General features: G+C 32.9%; 1 protein-coding gene across 1 annotated transcript; it reads right to left on the bottom strand.

Moving 5' to 3' along the window:
- Positions 1 to 373: 373 nt before the first annotated feature.
- LOC135118542 (putative inorganic phosphate cotransporter) lies at positions 374 to 18,095 on the bottom strand. Its single transcript, XM_064040896.1, has 9 exons — positions 17,959 to 18,095; positions 11,470 to 11,516; positions 10,870 to 11,096; positions 6,687 to 6,926; positions 5,509 to 5,715; positions 3,569 to 3,742; positions 2,454 to 2,670; positions 1,835 to 2,073; positions 374 to 695 (listed from the first exon to the last, which is right to left on the bottom strand). Exons 2-9 carry the CDS (start codon positions 11,501 to 11,503, stop codon positions 477 to 479), a joined length of 1,557 nt encoding a protein of 518 aa, XP_063896966.1. The 5' UTR covers positions 11,504 to 11,516; positions 17,959 to 18,095; the 3' UTR covers positions 374 to 476.

An 18,095-nucleotide genomic window follows, 5' to 3' on the forward strand; every position in this document is an offset into this window, starting at 1 on the left:
TTTGTTGTACTTCTATTAGGTAGTACTTATAAGTATTTTAAATAACTCTTTCTGAAGCATTAGATAATAATTAACCAAATGACAACTTAAGATTTATTTGTGTAGAGCTTCTATCGATCTTGTTTCAAGCGAGTATGAATGTAACTTTTCTGATTTATATGTACTGTCTAAGTACCTGTATCATCTAATATGAGATAAGAGTGAAGGAAAGCATCTTAAAGAAACCTGAACCTCAAAAACCTGATCGCCCATCTAGCATGAGCAAGCATGGTGATAGTACTCATTCCTTTTCTGTATGATCTAACTAAGGAATGTTCTGCCATGCAAAGTCACAATTATTATGCTTTTTAAAAGGAAATAAAACAGCAACGTGTATAAATTAAATAATCTCTTATTCATAAATAACAAAATTAGCCTAATTACAATTATAATACTATTTAATATTTACAGAACGTTTTAAATTAACTGCAGTCGGTTTATATTTTCTCTTTTTCATTCTTTTCTTTTTTCTCTTCTTCCGAGTCTACTGGTCTCGTGGGGAGGTCGCCGTGTTTCCAGTTTGGAGGGTAGCCGTGGGCTTTGACGTCGTCCCACCATAACTGTTCTCCTTTCGCGAAGAGGATGTATATTACGTTTGTGAAGACTAGAACTCCTAGGCACACCCAGAAGGCGACTCGCCATTGTTTCAGTGTGGACTGTAAAGAGAAATAAAATATAATTAGTTTTGTTAGGTAATGTGTAATAGTAATAAGGTTTAGTATTGGTTTTCTTTATAATTTTGAAAATCATTGTATGTAACATGATTTGGCAAATAATTGCAAAATTCTGTGATTGAATTGAACTCTATGTCATTAAAACTGTTGTATTAAAATAAATTGGCAGATGATTCGCTAATTAATTGATAGAATTGCAATTGATTGATAAATATAGTTAGAATTCTGAACATAATTGAACCTTTTATTATATTATAGCAGATATCATCATCTATTTATGAACACCAAAAGACACTTTGTGTCTAAACACACTATGCCGAGAATACGCGACGGAAGTTCGGCATGATTACGCCTGCAATGCTATTTGAATTACTGGCGACACATTATGCCGAAATTACGTTGCGTTATAGCGTACAGCCGAACTTCAGTCGGGCGTAAGTTCAGCGGAAATTCGGCGGCAACGTATTCTGTAGAACACACATTATACGCGACACAAAATTGCGCAACTGAACTTCTGCCGCGTAAGTTCGGCACTTATGGTGTGTCATATCAGGCGATTACGTTGGAACGTAAAATTAGCCGCGGAACTTCGGTCGCGTACGTTTATAGACACAAAGGGTATAGTCGAAATGTAAACGAGCCTGTATATATGTATAACGATGATTTTCATATTTTTGTTTGTTTTGTTCAGTTCCCAATAAAATAGGCCCTAAATGATTCAATTTGGTTGATATTTTAATTGAATAAAGAATCATATTGACATAATACCTATTACCGAAATATTCGACATTTGAATCCGGAATAGAAGTTCAACTGTCAATAAATGGTAAGGGAATGATGTAATTAAATCTGTCTGAAATTATAATCCGATTTTCATCTATCCGTCGATACGCGATTAGAGATATTAGCTTTATATAAAATGCTTAGAATCGTGCACCTAGCCATTGACAGTTCGTAAGAACCTTGAAATTACGTCAAAGACTTTTGACTTTGAAATTACGTCAATGTTAAACCTCTTATCCCAAACCAACGGATAGGTAGGTTATAGAAATCTGCAGATAGTTTTCCTTGAAAGTATTACTTGGTAAATAAATTAAGAACATAAGAAACTGTCAACTTACATCAGGCGTCAACAACCCTATAAGGTACGGTGAAATGATTCCCGACACAGCAGCGATTCCATTGACCATGGCAGTAGTAGTTCCCGCGTAATTAGGTGTGATGTCCAATGGGTTGATCTTCATACCGCTGTAGTACGCCCCCATGAGCGTCATAGCGAAGATGAACCAGAACACGGCGAGTGTGACGTCACAACCGGAGTATGACGCCATGATTATGCAGACACCGGGACCAGTCGCCGCTGGAAAAAAAAGGGTTTGTTAAAATTGATGTTCTATTTTTAATTGTTTGAATTTGTTTGACTGAATTGGTATTCATTTGTTTTTGGGAAGATAGTCATTTCGGTTCATCAGTGCGGGTAAAAGCTCATTGAAGCTAAAGGGATCATAATTTTACAGTAACGACAAACTCACAGACCACATGTGGATTGGATAAATATCATTCTGCAAATGAAAAACTTTACTGTCATTCGTGTAAACTCTATAGAATATTCTAATTTTTCCACCACTCGAGATACATTAACCCCTTCTATTGAGTCTCCAATATCTATCTTCACAGTGTTAGTAGCTTAAACATAATCAGTCAAAGGGTTAAAAATACTTTTTAACTTTTTTAACTTACCAATAGTAGTATAAATTTTCCTAGCACTCGTAATAGAGTGATATCCTCTCTTCACGCAGAAATCGCAGAGCAGACCAAAGAAGAAGGATGCAATCCACATAGCTACATAAGGCAAGGCTGATAATATCCCAGTAGCCTTAATGTTGAACTTCAAAACATCTGTCATGTACTTGGGCAAATCCGTGATCATTGTGAAATAGCCCCAATCGTGTCCAATCTGTAGATAAACATTCACATGTGTCAACTTTTTTGAATTTCCCAACTTGTATTTGGTTCATGGTGAATCGATGTGTTATCGTGAAACTTTTGAGTAATATGGTGATAAGGAAAAATCTGTTCAAATAGACTACGATAACACTAAAAAAAGTAGTTGGCACTAGACAAATAGACATTTTTTACATTTCATTTACATTGACAATGACGTTTTTTACTCATGTATTTTGTAAGCATTGTAAGTTTACTTTTGCTGGCGGGTTAAACCACAATGAAGGATCATTACAAAAAGTAAGCAATGAACTGCTTCAATACATTATGTATGTATAGCATGTACTTTTTAGAATGTAAAATTTTACAATGAAATGGCAAAATATCTTCAATTTAGACCAAAAATAATAAGGCAACGTTGAAGAGTATAAGTTTCTTTATCAATTGCAACTAAATTAACGCTTTGTAAACAAGCCAGAAAATTACAATGCAAAAAGTGCACCTAACTTTTTTGTCCGATAATAATGCTAAATATAGATTGCATCGTAAACCAATTATAGAGGTAATGACTTGTTGATGAATGCATTACAACAATCAATCTTATTATTTTATTTGTGGACAAATAGGGTCTTTAAATGCTCTTTAGGAATTGTACCATATTAAGGTTCATTTACTTAGTTTATAAATGCAAAAGTTTTTAAGGATTGTTTGTTACTCTTAGAAACTTAGTAGTAATTTAGCTTACACATCTAAATAACATATAGGCTACTTTTTATCTTTATGCAGGAAGAAGCTCCCTAAACCGATGCGGGATATTAATATTACCGAGGGTTGGTACTACTTTAATAACCGAATACGCTAAACAGAGGTCTGAAGCCAGTGCTTAATAACTCTGTCATGTATATACTTACACCAGCAATAATCAATGCCCACAAAGGACCAGATCTGAGCAGAGCCTTCCACGGGATGGGATCCAACTTCTTCGAGTATGTGTGGATGAGAGCATCGACATTCTGATTGAGGAACTTCTTTTCGGAGTCTGATATAAAGGGGTGGGTGTTTGGCGTACTGTAGCAGAGTACCGACTAGAAGAGAAAAGAGGTAACATTAGTTTTCTGTTAAGTAGGTATATTATATAGATGACATTTGGCTGCAACTAAGGCCCAAGTACTTAATATATAAACGTCAGATTTCCCGAAACAACTGTTTACTATGAATTTTATTTAGGTACATTTTTGAAAATGAAAAGTTGTTTTAAGAAAAGCGAAGTCGTATGTTGGGCCTTAACCTGCCGTTACTCTTGCTACTTATGACTAAACTGGACTGACAAACTTTACCCATAGCTTTATTTCATTTAACAAAGACTATGATACGTGGTTTAACTAAAACCCTCAAAAACAATCGTAAACCATATCCATAGTTTTCGACAAAAGTTCAAAACTGACCGACACACGCAACGATTTCGCTGTAAAATAAAAGTGTCCAATACTGTAAAATAAAACGCCACCAGATTGGAAACAAATTGGAAACTGAATCGATAAAAAAGATCAGGGCAACTGCAACTCGACAGATATTGTTCGTTGTAATACGATTGTAAACCAATTACGTTGGAAAAGTTAATTTTACTCGATACTATTTGAGATTGGTAATTTAAAACATTATTCTTGTCGAACTTCGGAAATTACAGCAATGTTCCAGCTTGGGTGGAAAATATGAGTGTTATTTTTTTACGGTCAATTTTAACTTTAAAATATGCTCTACACTATGACAGTGTGGTTTATATTAATGTTTATTTAAAGTAACCGCGTTTATTTTATTTTTGAAAAGGGTCTAAAGTAACACATACTTTATTAATTTAATGACAAGCTTTATCACAATAACATAATTTCCTTATATTATATCCGCCTTCAAGGTGTTTAAGTTCAAAAACCTTTAATAACCTACTTGATGCGCATAATTCTTTAAGTTAAAAATAAGACAACATTATTCTAAAAAAACATTAGGTACCTATAAATTAAACGTTCATAATTTATTTATAGTCCACACATACGTAAGCAGACTCAGTAAAGATGTTCAATTTACTTTTTTATCACGTTGCATCATTAATATAAGCTATAGATATACAAAAGTTAGCAAAAACTTGTTACTTTTGCACTTCAATGAATCTTCTTATAGATTTTAAGGTCCGTCACCTTTGCACGTGATTGAAGATGCGGTTTACCACTTATAATTGTATTATTTTAACCTCAATGAATAGACAAATGGAAAACTTTAGGGGACTGCAAAATTCCCCCGAAGTAAGTACCCATAAAGGATAATCGCGTATGATCAACTATTATTTTATTTATAGGTTTATTATATGATTGTTAAGAATCGGTGCAATAAAAACGATTACAATAGAAAAAAACAACTATCGTTAATTTAAAGACCGGTACTTAACAGCTATGTATACTGGTAGTATTCTTGTTGTAAGAATGATGCTCGTTATGGCTTCAGATTAGCTAAAAACTGAGATATCAATGCAATTTATATGTTTAAAGTTCCGAATATATTTTTTGTAGAATAAGATAAAACTATTTATAGGATTTTAAACTTTGAACTCTTCTGCTCTGTACTGTACTACGAATTTTACAATTGTATCGTGTGAATATATAGTACTTTAATATACCTACATTAAATGAAACTAAAAAATACATAATAGCTTATCTCATATCTGTCAAGGTTTCATTTCCTTGTTCTGTCATATAATTTGCCAATCTTTCATTTACGCTTCCTTCCTTCACTTAGATCTTACCTAACTCTTACGTAGGCGTTCTTAAAAACAAACTTTATTAAAAAAAATAAGACTTACCCATAACAAAAACCACAATAATCCAAGTCCTCCGAACATATAGAAGACATTCTCCCAGCTGCCGTTATGCATGATCAGGCCAGAGAAGTATGAACCAGCAATGTTGCCTATCTGTGCTCCTCCGAACACGATGGCACCGAATCTTGCTCTTTCGGCTTTGGGGGCCCATTTCGATAACATGGCCATAAGAGCCGGCATTGTGGGACCCTGGGGATGAAAAAGTGGTATTTAAAAAAAATATTTCAACATTTTGATCTGACTTTACAATCACTACATGAAATTAAGGAGTAAATGGCCAAAATATTCGCACTGTTTTTTCATATGAGTAAAGATTAGGAAAATCGTGCCCTGTCAAACTATTTACTTAGTATAGAAAAGTTTTTCTTATTTCTTTGAACAGAGAGTTTTTCATAAAATCTTATATACCTAATAAAATAAATTCCAGTAGGGCCATTATGTTGATAGCAATCTTTATAAAATGACATAAATGCCACGTGTACTACACATTAATAACTATATTAAGAGTCATTTCAATAGTTATTACAGTATATTAATTAATACATGATTGCTATTAATGTAATCGTTTGTTACAAGTACCTGTCCGAGGGATTTACATGCTTATGTAGGTACTTAGAGCGATGTTAGTACATAATTATGAACTAAACATCCGTGTATGCTTAAACCTCTTGAAAATGTTATAACTTCAAGAGTAAATAGTGACACGAGGAATCAAAAACCAACGCTAGAGGATCACGCTGTATGTACATACAAATATAATCTTTAAGTTATTTTTATTGCCTGTTTTTCATTAACCTGAAGTCTAGGTTCGTAACCGTTTATTGACAATGAGCTTTTTCTTTGTTTCATCTTAGTTAAACAGTGCTACCGAAATGATAATGTCGTTATAAAGATATCATTTATGGCAGGGTTAAGAGCGAGGTCACACGATATGTTTACAGTCTGGTGTAGCTACCGCAGTGCATCACATCTTCTCGACTCATCTTGCAGGTCAAAAAGGTGTCTCGCTGGCCGCTAGGAACTGGAACGGTGCGATGCCGCACCACGGTCCTACTTATGGTAAACAAAGTATAAAGGATGACACTTATGCGGCATCGCACCGCACCACCAAAGCGTGGATACCACCACTTTGCACTAAAATAAATGACAATGACACTCACCTCCCCAAATCCTTCAATAACTCTCAATATAAACAGTGCAGTAGCTCCTCCCATTTTGACAGTAATTGGCGTGATGAAGGTGCAAATGGCAGTGGATAGAAGACCGCCTCCAAGCACCCATTTGCCCCCAAATCTTTCGGCTAACATTCCTCCAGGGATGTGAGTTAGTACGTAGCCGTAGTAGAAAGACCCCAATAACAGGCCTTGGGTTGCCTCGCTCCATTCAAAAAGCATGACATCCTGTAGAAATAATTGTACATTTAGAAATGCTATTATTATAATAGTGAAAGATTATGAAATAGTTGTTACAAGTGTTATTATCAGGAAGGTTTATTTTATCATTGGTCTCTTCAGGAAATTAGGACGTTAAGTACATTGACGTTTACTTTTTAGAAGTCATATTTAAGGTCAATCTATGTTGACGGCTTTAAATTAAAGTTTCTAAGCAATGATTATTTCCATCACATTTACTTATAAGAGTAAATTGTACTTATGTTAGACAAAAGATATATATGTTACCGGCCGAACCCGATTTTAGGACAAACCAGTTTTGCCTAGGCTCAACTAGTTCTTCCTATAGTCGTTAGGATTAACTAGTATAGCCTAGTCCAAACTAATTTGTCCTAAGCCCGATAGGACTTACCAGTTTAGGCTAGGCAAAACTGGTTGATCCTGATATAATATAAGTACGCACACTCTAGGATAAACTGGTATAGCCTAGTCAAAACATATACATATCTAAAAGTCTAAATAAATAGATGAACTAAATAAACTACTCCGTGTTTAGAAAAATAATCATCTTTATTAAACTATAATGATTCGTCGTTATGGATAAATTGATAATACGAACAATCATACTTCATATATGTAGCAAACTAACAAATAATAGGTAAGTATTTTTTTTTTAAATAGAAGCAATAGTCAAATCTCAAATTAAAATTGTTGTCGTTAAAAGTTATGGATAATAATTGGTAATACAAACAATCACACTATAACAAATAATACTGTTTTTTTTAAGAAGCAATAATCATACGAGTATTATGTTAATTATTAAAATTGTTATTTATTTTTACACGGTTTGCTTTGGTGGCACTTAGAATTGCAGAGTATCATTGCCTTCTTGCACTGGCATCTGTTTGTGGAACAGTTCTTGTTGCAGCTGCATCTCACAAAACCTTGGCCTGATTATACCATACCAGTTTATCCTAGAGTGTGCGTATTGATATTAGGATCAACTAGTTTTGCCTAGCCTAAACTGGTCCGTCCTATCGGGCTTAGGACAAATTAGTTTAGACTAGGCTATACTAGTTAATCCTAACGCGTATAGGAAGAACTAGTTGAGCCTAGGCAAAACTGGTTTGTCCTAAAATCGGGTTCGGCCGGTAACATATACAACGAAATTATACCATAAAACCTTAGGGTACATTTTTTGGTGAATTGACTATCAAAACTTTCATTATAATTTGTAGCTGAACAGGTCAAGCCCGAAATAGACGTGAGTAAACCCATAAAGCGTACATTCCCCAAAAATCGTAATTTTTAATGAAGGCAAGCCCACATTTCAGTAAAGCTAAACCATAGATTAGATAGAACCATAGATTGTACTATTTTGTAAAAAAAACACACACTTCATGATAGTTGAGGATAATGATGACAGTTAGATTAACTTAGTCAACCAACTTATTAGTCAACCTTACAGTTCTTTGTAAGTAGGCTTTAACGGTAAGGTCCCCCATTTATTTTTATTATTTACCTTCCTTTAATATAACAATCAACCATACCTACGGAAATCGTATTCATAAGAATCAGATTCAACGATTAAATTAATTAATTCATCGTAGATAAAAGTTAGGACAATTTATTAAAGCAATAACTTCAATATTGTTTTAATTTACTCGTTTTTGCATAAATCTTAAAACACCTACATAACTCACTTTGATATGGCGTGAAAAACGAACTTAAACCTGAATAGGCTTTCCGCAAATGCCATTATGCATTTTAACTCATACTTGAAGAGTAACATTAAAAACAAAACACGCTTTTCCTCCCCAAAATGTTCTAGAAAATCTCTATTGTAACTGTGCGGTTAAAATCAAAAGAGCAATGAACTCATCTTTAACCTCTAACAAGCACGCGACATGAATATTATACGCGTATTTTGACAAACGGTAATAGGAAACTCTTTAGCAATTCATTTCCTCATTGAAAAGGTAAAAATCAATAAGTACCTATGTGGTTGAAATTCGATAAATGATTTACGTGAGCAATATATTGCGATTCGTATCTACCTACTTCGGAGGAAAAAGGCTTCATAAGTATTATGTTTGATTTTTTTAAAATAAGGATCATGTTATGGAGAAGGTCTTTAGCTTAAACGAGGGAAGATATAGTGGAACGGGAAGACCAATATGATAGTCGTGAGAAGACATGGGATAGAGAATAGAACATGCTGCATGGCCAAAAATAAAGTTGAAGTAATGGTAGGCGGATAATGAAGAATTTTAAGTAAAAAAAATATGTTCGTGACCATAAAATGTGAACTACAAAGCTAAAATTTCTAGGTACTCCGTAAAATTCCAAACGTTCCAAGATGTAGGTACCCACAAATCGTAAACAACATAAGTATACATAAGAAAATAATCTTAGGAAGATAGCAGTAATATCATTTATTTACTACTTCTACCACCTAAGGATATTATCAACTGTCAGTTTACTCAGTGTCTAGATAAATATCGTCACTTTAGGTATAAAACTGTTGTACTGAGTTTCAAGAAATTTTACGTAGACTAAACCCCATTTTCTAAGGGAAGACTTCCATCATCAGGGATCCATTTTATGATGATATTGGCCCAATTATAGGACTGGCCACAAAACAAAAAGCGAACGATAAAGATGGGGGAGGCCTTTGCCCAGCAGTGGGACAGTGTAGGTTGAATAAAGAAATTCCCATTTTACTTTCCAGGTTTGCAGTTTGAAATATGTTCCCAAAACTACTTAATAAAGGCTTAAACAATAACAAAATAAACGTCCAACAGATTTCAACGCTTCCTCATTGTTCGATTTGTTGCAAAAAACTACTTTCGTCTGTTTGTTAGAAAAAAGTCGATCGAACAAAAAACTTGTGCAAATTGAATTTTAATGCACTGTTAACTCAGCTTTTTATGTTTTAAATGAATGCTGTATTTTTACTCAATAAATTAAATGAGTTTCATATTGACGATAACAATATGATAATGACGAAAGTGTATTATTAAAGGTTCTATTACATCTTCATTTACGAAACGTTTTGTAACTAACAATTTTATAGCGTGAAAGAGTTTGGATCCATCACCTAAACTTTGTCTTGGATTTTCATTTTTGTAATGAGAGTTCATAACATACGCTGCATATTGATAGTATGCCTGTGTATATGTGCCTGTGTGTATGCAGTATATAGCAATGTCAGTTCAATAATAAGGCCTTTTATTTAGTCGGTCGAAAGAACTGTCTCAAATGTGCAGACAAACATTTTGGCTCGAAAATGTAGGTATTCTGCCACAATTAATGTGCCACAATTAAATAATAATAAAGTAAGAATAAATTAAAGCAAATAAATAATGGCATCCTCGTGTTACAATTTTTTTTTTCAATGTTCACGTTGTTCACAGGTGCTAGTTTTAAGTGAGAATAACATTTGAATAAATTAGCAATTAATTATTATTTAATTTCTTTCCAATCATTATATGATACCGTTAATCAAATTAGATAAGAATCTGTATCATCCGCAAGTATAATAATACCTACTTTCTTTAAAATATTCAGTTATCCTAATTAATGTTAAGAACCTACTAATTTTTAAAAATCCGGCTATGCACGTTGTATCGGCACGTGTATGTATTTAGACTAGTTTTGTTGCGGATATCTCAAGAAATAATAAATACAATTCAATCAAAATGAACATAAAATTAAGAGAATGTCGTAAATCATGGTTGAAATAAGGAAAAGGAGTCATTTAACAATAAAAAAATTCACATACCTATACTATAGGTATTAGTCGTTTTTATGTCCTATGTTAAACTGCGCTTTTGAGATTTATATCTCTCTAATAAAATATTTGTAGGAACACACCAAATCACTCACAAAACCTAACTCACCATAAAACAATCACTAAGAATAAAAATAAAAAGTATGAATTTCTACTCACATCTTCAGCTCTCGTAGTATAAAAACTTCTAACATCTGTAGAGTTTGACTCAATTCCTGATCGGTCTTTACAAACTAGAGGGTCATAATTATCTTCTGTGGAGACAGACTGTGCTTTCTTCACCATCTGTGTAATGGCGAGGTTCAAGCATACCCGCATAGTATACGCATTGGCCACGGCCAATAAGGCCATAATCGCCAAGACATACCTCTGCGGTATTATGAACACTGGAAGAATATTAAAAAGGATTCATTAATCAGTGACAAATGGTGATAACTGTCAGTGCTAACGTAACCTCGTGTAGTATTTAATGACAAAAGCATTTGTTCTATTTTTGAATGGCCGCAACAATTGAACGTAAATATGAAAAAGTTATTTGCAGTAAAAATAAATGACAAGGTATTAACTTAAATTAAACTGCTTTTAAAAACAAACCAATTAGAGGTATTTATGTAACAAATAAACACATACATACACATATTTACATAGACAAGCACCTAAAAGTTACTATTTCAAGTAAGTAGTATTAGGTTTTACCAAAACAATATATCACAAAAAATAACCAAACTCTTTTTAGTAAAAAATAAATAAACAACTCACATTTTGACAACGCCAATCGCCACCCCGTCAACATTTTGCAGTATTACCTTTAACAAACAAAACTTGAATTTATTACAACCATTAGGTTTCATTCACCGCACTGTTTATAGTTCATTCGCGAGACTGGCCGTCGGGAGGCGACTATATTACTCGACGGCTAATCAGGAAAAAGTATGGCGGAGCCTGGGCACAGAGTTTTCATTGCCTGACGTTACCGGATTATGGTGACAAGGTCACTCGACTTCGATCTTAATTGGCAGGTACGGATCGGAACTCTTTCGTTTGATACTGCACTTAATGTTTAAAGTAGAGCATTTTTCGTATCGTCTTTTTTGTTCTAAATTCGAAATTTGAAAAAAAAATGTAGACCGATTTTTGTGTTTATTATTATTTTGACTTTAATAATTTATTTTAAATTGAGGCAAAGGTAGCTAATATATTGTCTAAATTATTTGAATGTCTCTCTAATCAAAAATGTGTTTTCGAACCGGGAAGAATTCGTATTTTTTTCCGACAAACGTCAACACTAAAAGGAAATAACAATACTTATGTTGTGGGAAAATGCGTCTTAGCACCAACCTGTAATCCATTCATAACAAGGAATATAATAAAATTTTGAGAATGGTCGGCTTCTGAGCGCCTTTTGTGCCAGCAATCGTGTTAATTTTACCTTACTTTGACCACAAAGACGCTTATAAACTGACCATAAGTGAAGATCTTGGTTCCTAGATTTGAAATATGATGGTCTTGTTGTAATATCCTATTATTCGATGCTATCAGGTAAAATTTAAGGTCACGACCCTCATGATTAAGGAAACAAGAGACCTAGGAAGTGGAGGAGTCACGCAACGATATAACTTGACCAATGAAAACTTTCAGTTGAGAAAAAAATAATTGAATGAGTTAAAGAAATGCTCTGTGAACCAGATCGACTCATCGCGATCGCTTCAATTCGGTTTGATAATGTTTTGCTCTGCAGTCGTCTGATAAGTCTTAAGGTTGTAGGTAAGCATTAATCCTAGGTGAGGTGAATTGAACGGGGCAGAAGCAAAAATATTTAGTTCATATTTTGAGAATTTAGCTTTATTTTGAAACGTAAGAATTTTTTGATTTAGAGATTTTTCACTGACTTATAAAGGAGGTTCACCTGTGTGTTTATATTGTATGTTAGTGCGCTATTATCTCACGTTAATCTAAACCGATTTTGATTCGGTTTTTAGCATAGTATTCGTCACACTTGCGTGAAGGTTTTTTATATTATTACCTAAGTCGGTGTTATTTATTTTTAAACACTGTTAGGATACGTACCTATAACAAAAGATTTAGTGTTCATATAAGTAACGCCCAATTCCTTTCTTAGAACTAGCAAAATATGGGTATGGTTTGTTCAAACAAATTGTACAACTTATATCACCGATAAACAGATAAGTACGGTTCATAGAATATGAACTAGTTCATAAACATAGGTTTGTTTTGTTTACAATCAGCCGTGCCTTGTACAGTCGTAACACGTGTTGCTAGTTTACTTAATACTCTTTATCAATGGAATTAGTAATGTTAAGTAGTAATAAACATAACAATGACATGCCAAGTATATTGCATAATATTGTGTGATTTTTTAAACTGCATATATGGGAACTTCGCTTTAGTGTTTCGGAAGGCACGATAAATGTAGGTCCCAGCTGTCATTCGAACATCCTTGGCAGTCGTTACGGATAGTCTGCAGCCAGTAAGTCTGACAACCTTCCTTACCTAAGTAACTAAGTTGAGGAGGTCAGATAGGCAGTTCAGATCGTTTTAAACACTGGTGCTGCATCCAGTTCGGTTCAGTTCCATCCAGGCTCGGGAGATAATGATATGGTCTACTTTATTAATTTAATTTATTTTGAGTCTGGGTATTGAAATATTTGACCGTATATTTATGTATATACGCAACATCAAAACAGAAAAAAAAAGTGTGATGCAAAGTTTGTAAAAATTGCATATTTAGCTGCGTCTTAAGTATATGAAGAGGATAACCATTTGTCCAAGGTTAGCTAACAAGTTTATAAATTAATTAAATCACACAAAATTATCGCTTCGTTGACACCTGGTTGTTTCCGTTTACATTATTTCGATAAAAAAGAAAAAAGAGTAAATATTTAAATAAATATTTATTCAGGTCCGGTTCGTTGTTAGTTATATTAATCTTCATAAAAGTGATAAATACATGCTATGCTAAAAAACAAATATTTTGGATTGGCCGATTGCAGTAAAAAGAGTTAATAGACCACTAAAATCTATTCGTTGTATGTATTTGTTTTTTGAACTATTTACAAGAAGAAGACGGTATTGCGGATTTTGGTTGCACGTTTCTTAAAATGTATGAATAGTGTTATTAGGCATTTAATAAATTACCGTAAACAAAAAATCCAAAGAATGTCATTTCCAATGCTTGCTTGCTTTCGACTAGGAACACTGGTAACAAAAATATACCTGGTATACCTGGTACAAATAAATAATTAACTCTTTAAAATTAATAAATTAGTTTATATTGTGTGCATCTAGGTAACATACCTATGTAATATTTAAATAATAGAATTATTTAAAATTCAATAAAACATTAATTACGAACAACAAACAGTCTTGAAGTGGCCCACTACTCTGCGTTTTGCATACGTATTACTGTGTGTGCAATCTTATTACAATAAAACCTATAAGAAGGTATAATAACAACGTAATTCCCGTGACAATCTGCAGTTCAATGGCTTGTTCTGCTATTTAAGATTAATTTTGTACATTCGTTCTTTTCAACGGTATCACGAGCGTACTGAAAACCCACATCCCGTAATGGAAGTTTAAAGCCGTATATGTCAATGTAACTAACCAACTTCTATTTTTTGACAAAATATTATCAAATGACCTTTCCCGTTGTGTGTGTAGATTGAGGGGGTGTCAGACTCTTACTGACTACTGACTAAAACCCACCATTTTCCTTGTTAAGCCTTTTATGTACCAGGACCGCAACTCTTCCTGACAAGCTTGAAGTCCCGGAACAATCCTACCTGACCTCTTACGTTTCAAAATCTGTATATTTAGACGATAAGATACTATGACGGTTATTGAATTTGGCACAAACTATAAAAGAGTTAGCACGTGTGAAATAAACGGAAAAACTAATAGATAAACATAAAATAGTTCATTACAGAAACAGTGTAAATGTTGCATCCTGAAAAACTATGTTTCAACATTATTGTCTGGTTTCTGTAGGAATTAGAGATTTATTTGAGTTTCAGCACGTGCATCTGTATCTCTTATAGATTTCTAAGTTATGATTTTAAGTGCTTCACAACATCGCTTGCAATTAAGCAAAAGCATAAACGTTTGTTTTTGTTCGTCAATTTAAATAGGAAACTCGAGGAAATACCATTTAACATGTACGTACAACATTTTTAGTACCTAAAGAAAAATACATACGTAACAAAGTACATACATAAAACGAAAATGAATTCTATTTAAATAAAATACTAGCTGAAACCACAAAACAATTTCCGTATAACAATGTATCTATTTCAATTATGTAGTGCACTTCTAATGCTAATTGCAATATGCACTATTTTCTGTAACAGCACAATATATAAAGGTGTATTTCAAACAATCCCCGAGAGCGTTTTGTGCTTGATAACATATTGCTAGGATCGGATTTCCCTAAGGGTGCAAGTCTGTTATACGATGCTTTTCGTGACAAAGATAAACTCGGGTCTTGAATGTATTTGATGTGCAAAGTCGTTCAGTGATGTTTTGTCTTAGGTAACGATCAACAAATTCTTATGCTAACGTATGTTACTGTATGTATTTATTACATACTATAGGAATATTATGAATATATCAGTTTAATGTCTTACTAGCTAACTGTAAACCAACATTTTATATTTGATTAGGTATACCTACTGCTGTGAAACGTAATTTATGTTCTACCACATTTTTTTGTATTAGTAGATTTTAATAACGTTTACTCTGTCGTAAGAACCGTTGCAAAAGATTTATTACTTCAAGCATTTTACAACGTATTTGAATCGTTTGAGTTTTAAAATGTAACATTTTAGTAAGTATGTATAACAAAATAAAAATAAATAAATTATGAGCATATAATTTGTCAAAGACTACAAAATAACAATTGACTATAACGTGACCAATTTTTATGTAAATAAGGACATTAGACATACTGCTGTTTATTTAGCCATTACCATTACAAGAGTACTCCAAATAAACTAAACAAGAAGTTATTGGAGGCTACACTTCAAGAGTGCTATTTTTAATTTCGTGGTTTTAATTCAAATAAAATTGAAGGCTGTTGCAAGTTGCAAGTTTGAAGATGACAATGTCATCTATTAAGTATACAATTTATATTTCTGGTTGTTTGCTTTTATAACCCTAATTTAATATCTAGCATTAAACAACATTGCATATTTATTACAATAATACTTGACTCAACTAACCATACAAATGTTATGTATGACGACTACGCTCAAAACATACATATGTTCTATTCATAAAATGACTTGTTAAACAACTCAAATAAATACTCTGAGAATATCAATCAACAATTCATGTTAAACATGGAAAACTACAAAAAAGGACCAATGTTTTCCGGCTTGAAGCCTCGGGCCTCAGAGCACACTGCAAACTTTTATTCGGCCGATATTTTGTTTGTCCTCATTAATTAGTATGAAGATGAATGGTAGCGCACACATTACAAAGATCAGGTATTTAGCCGATATCAGACCGACTGAAAACGTCAGCCGACTATTTAGTCTGCAGTATGCAGGTACTCTTACTCAAATAAAGTGAACAGTAATTTATTTAGGTCCTATTGATACGCGAACGAGTAAAAAATGTTATACAAACGTATGTTTACAAAGTACTCTAAAGTGGGTTTCTAGTCCTTTTGGCAAGGTCAGCTGAAGTGACATAAGCAATCCCAATGTTAACATTTCTACTGATATATTGTATGTTTTATTTTCTTATTAGAGTAAAATGAAGATTGGCATAGTTATTGTTGGTGTCATTTTGATTTGCAAATTAATTAGCTAATCTACCTCTTCTATAGGTACTGATACAAAAAGATTTGATTGTTTGACATGAATAGGTTCTGGATCTGCTGAACCGATTTGATAAATTCTTCCACAGTTAAGAAGCTACTCTATCTGCGCTGAACATGGGCTATGTTTAATCCGGTTTGCGCATTAGTTCCCGTGGGACGCGGATGAAACCTCAGGAACACGATTATGAAATTATTGGCAACAAACTAGTTTGAAAACCGTCTTTATTTGCAAAAACAAAATACTTTTATTTCAAACGCTTCAAATAATACATTGAAGTAATCACCATGACATTGACACCTATCTAGTAGATTCAGTTCAAAACCGTGAGATAGTATGCTAGTATGCTCATCAGTCATTTGTTTGATTTGATAAACAGAAAACATTGTCCTCAGTTCAAAAGTAAATATCTTGATGAGATTTAGGAAGGCCAAAAACAGTACATAAGGAAGTCATAGACATATACATAGTTAGACAATTTTCTTAATGTGTCAATTAATATGTTTCCAGAGAGAATATAGACTATGTTTAAGTTATAAAATTATCTTCATAAATAAAGTAATGTACATATATTTAAGTTATAGAAAAAAAAAAACGGGAAAAAAACTGCGAGCAGGAAGGATAAAAAAAGATAATAATTGTTGATGTGATAGAGAGGAAACTAAGGAACACTCAACCGAAAATCTTTATAAAGAGTTTTTTTTACAAGAATAAGAAATACACTTATACATACACAATTTGCTATCAGTCACAATTAATATTTAATTAATGATTAGTTAAAATTTGCTTTATATAAATATTTTTCTCAAATATTTACTTAAGAAATAACAAGCATGGGTGTCTTATCATTTCCTTGAATTTTCAATGCTAGGCCTGATTTATGTTTGTAAATAGTATAAACCTTTAGAAATACATATAAGAATGTAATAATATTTTTATAGGGAAGGAAATAGGAACTAGTTTTAAAAGAATGTTCATCAGAAAGTATGTGCCTTCAATAACAGAGGTTCGTATCAAATACATAATATACCTAACATAATACCATTGTTACTAATTAAAAAAAAGGTCAGAAACAATGAACTGTGTGTGCAGAGAGAGTTTATAAACTCCTTCACGTTTATGCATTATAGGCACGTCAAATCGTAATTTACGGCGATTACTATAACCAGTTTTAATTAAAATTAATCTGAAAAAATATGGATCCAATTCGATTCTTCAACGTCATTTGAACACCAAGTTTAAAAAAAAAAACATTAATTTCAGCACTTGATAACAGATTTATAGCTATTACAGAAAAACTTAAAATAATTTAAAACACTATTTTTCCAGAAATATTTATTTTTGGAATAACCGTCTCCTATTTTTATTTATTACCGCAAATATTAAATAAAAATAAAATTACACTTACTTGTAACTTATTTAAATTTAAAATTCGAACACGTTCCTTTACTCCATGAGCGGGTGTAACGTGTACCGTTTGAACGAGCAAATAATACTGGCACGTATGCTCAAGCGAGGCATTATAATAATTCGAATGGAACTAAG

Source organism: Helicoverpa armigera, chromosome 2 (assembly GCF_030705265.1).
Source record: "Helicoverpa armigera isolate CAAS_96S chromosome 2, ASM3070526v1, whole genome shotgun sequence".
Taxonomy (NCBI): Eukaryota; Metazoa; Arthropoda; class Insecta; order Lepidoptera; family Noctuidae; genus Helicoverpa; species Helicoverpa armigera.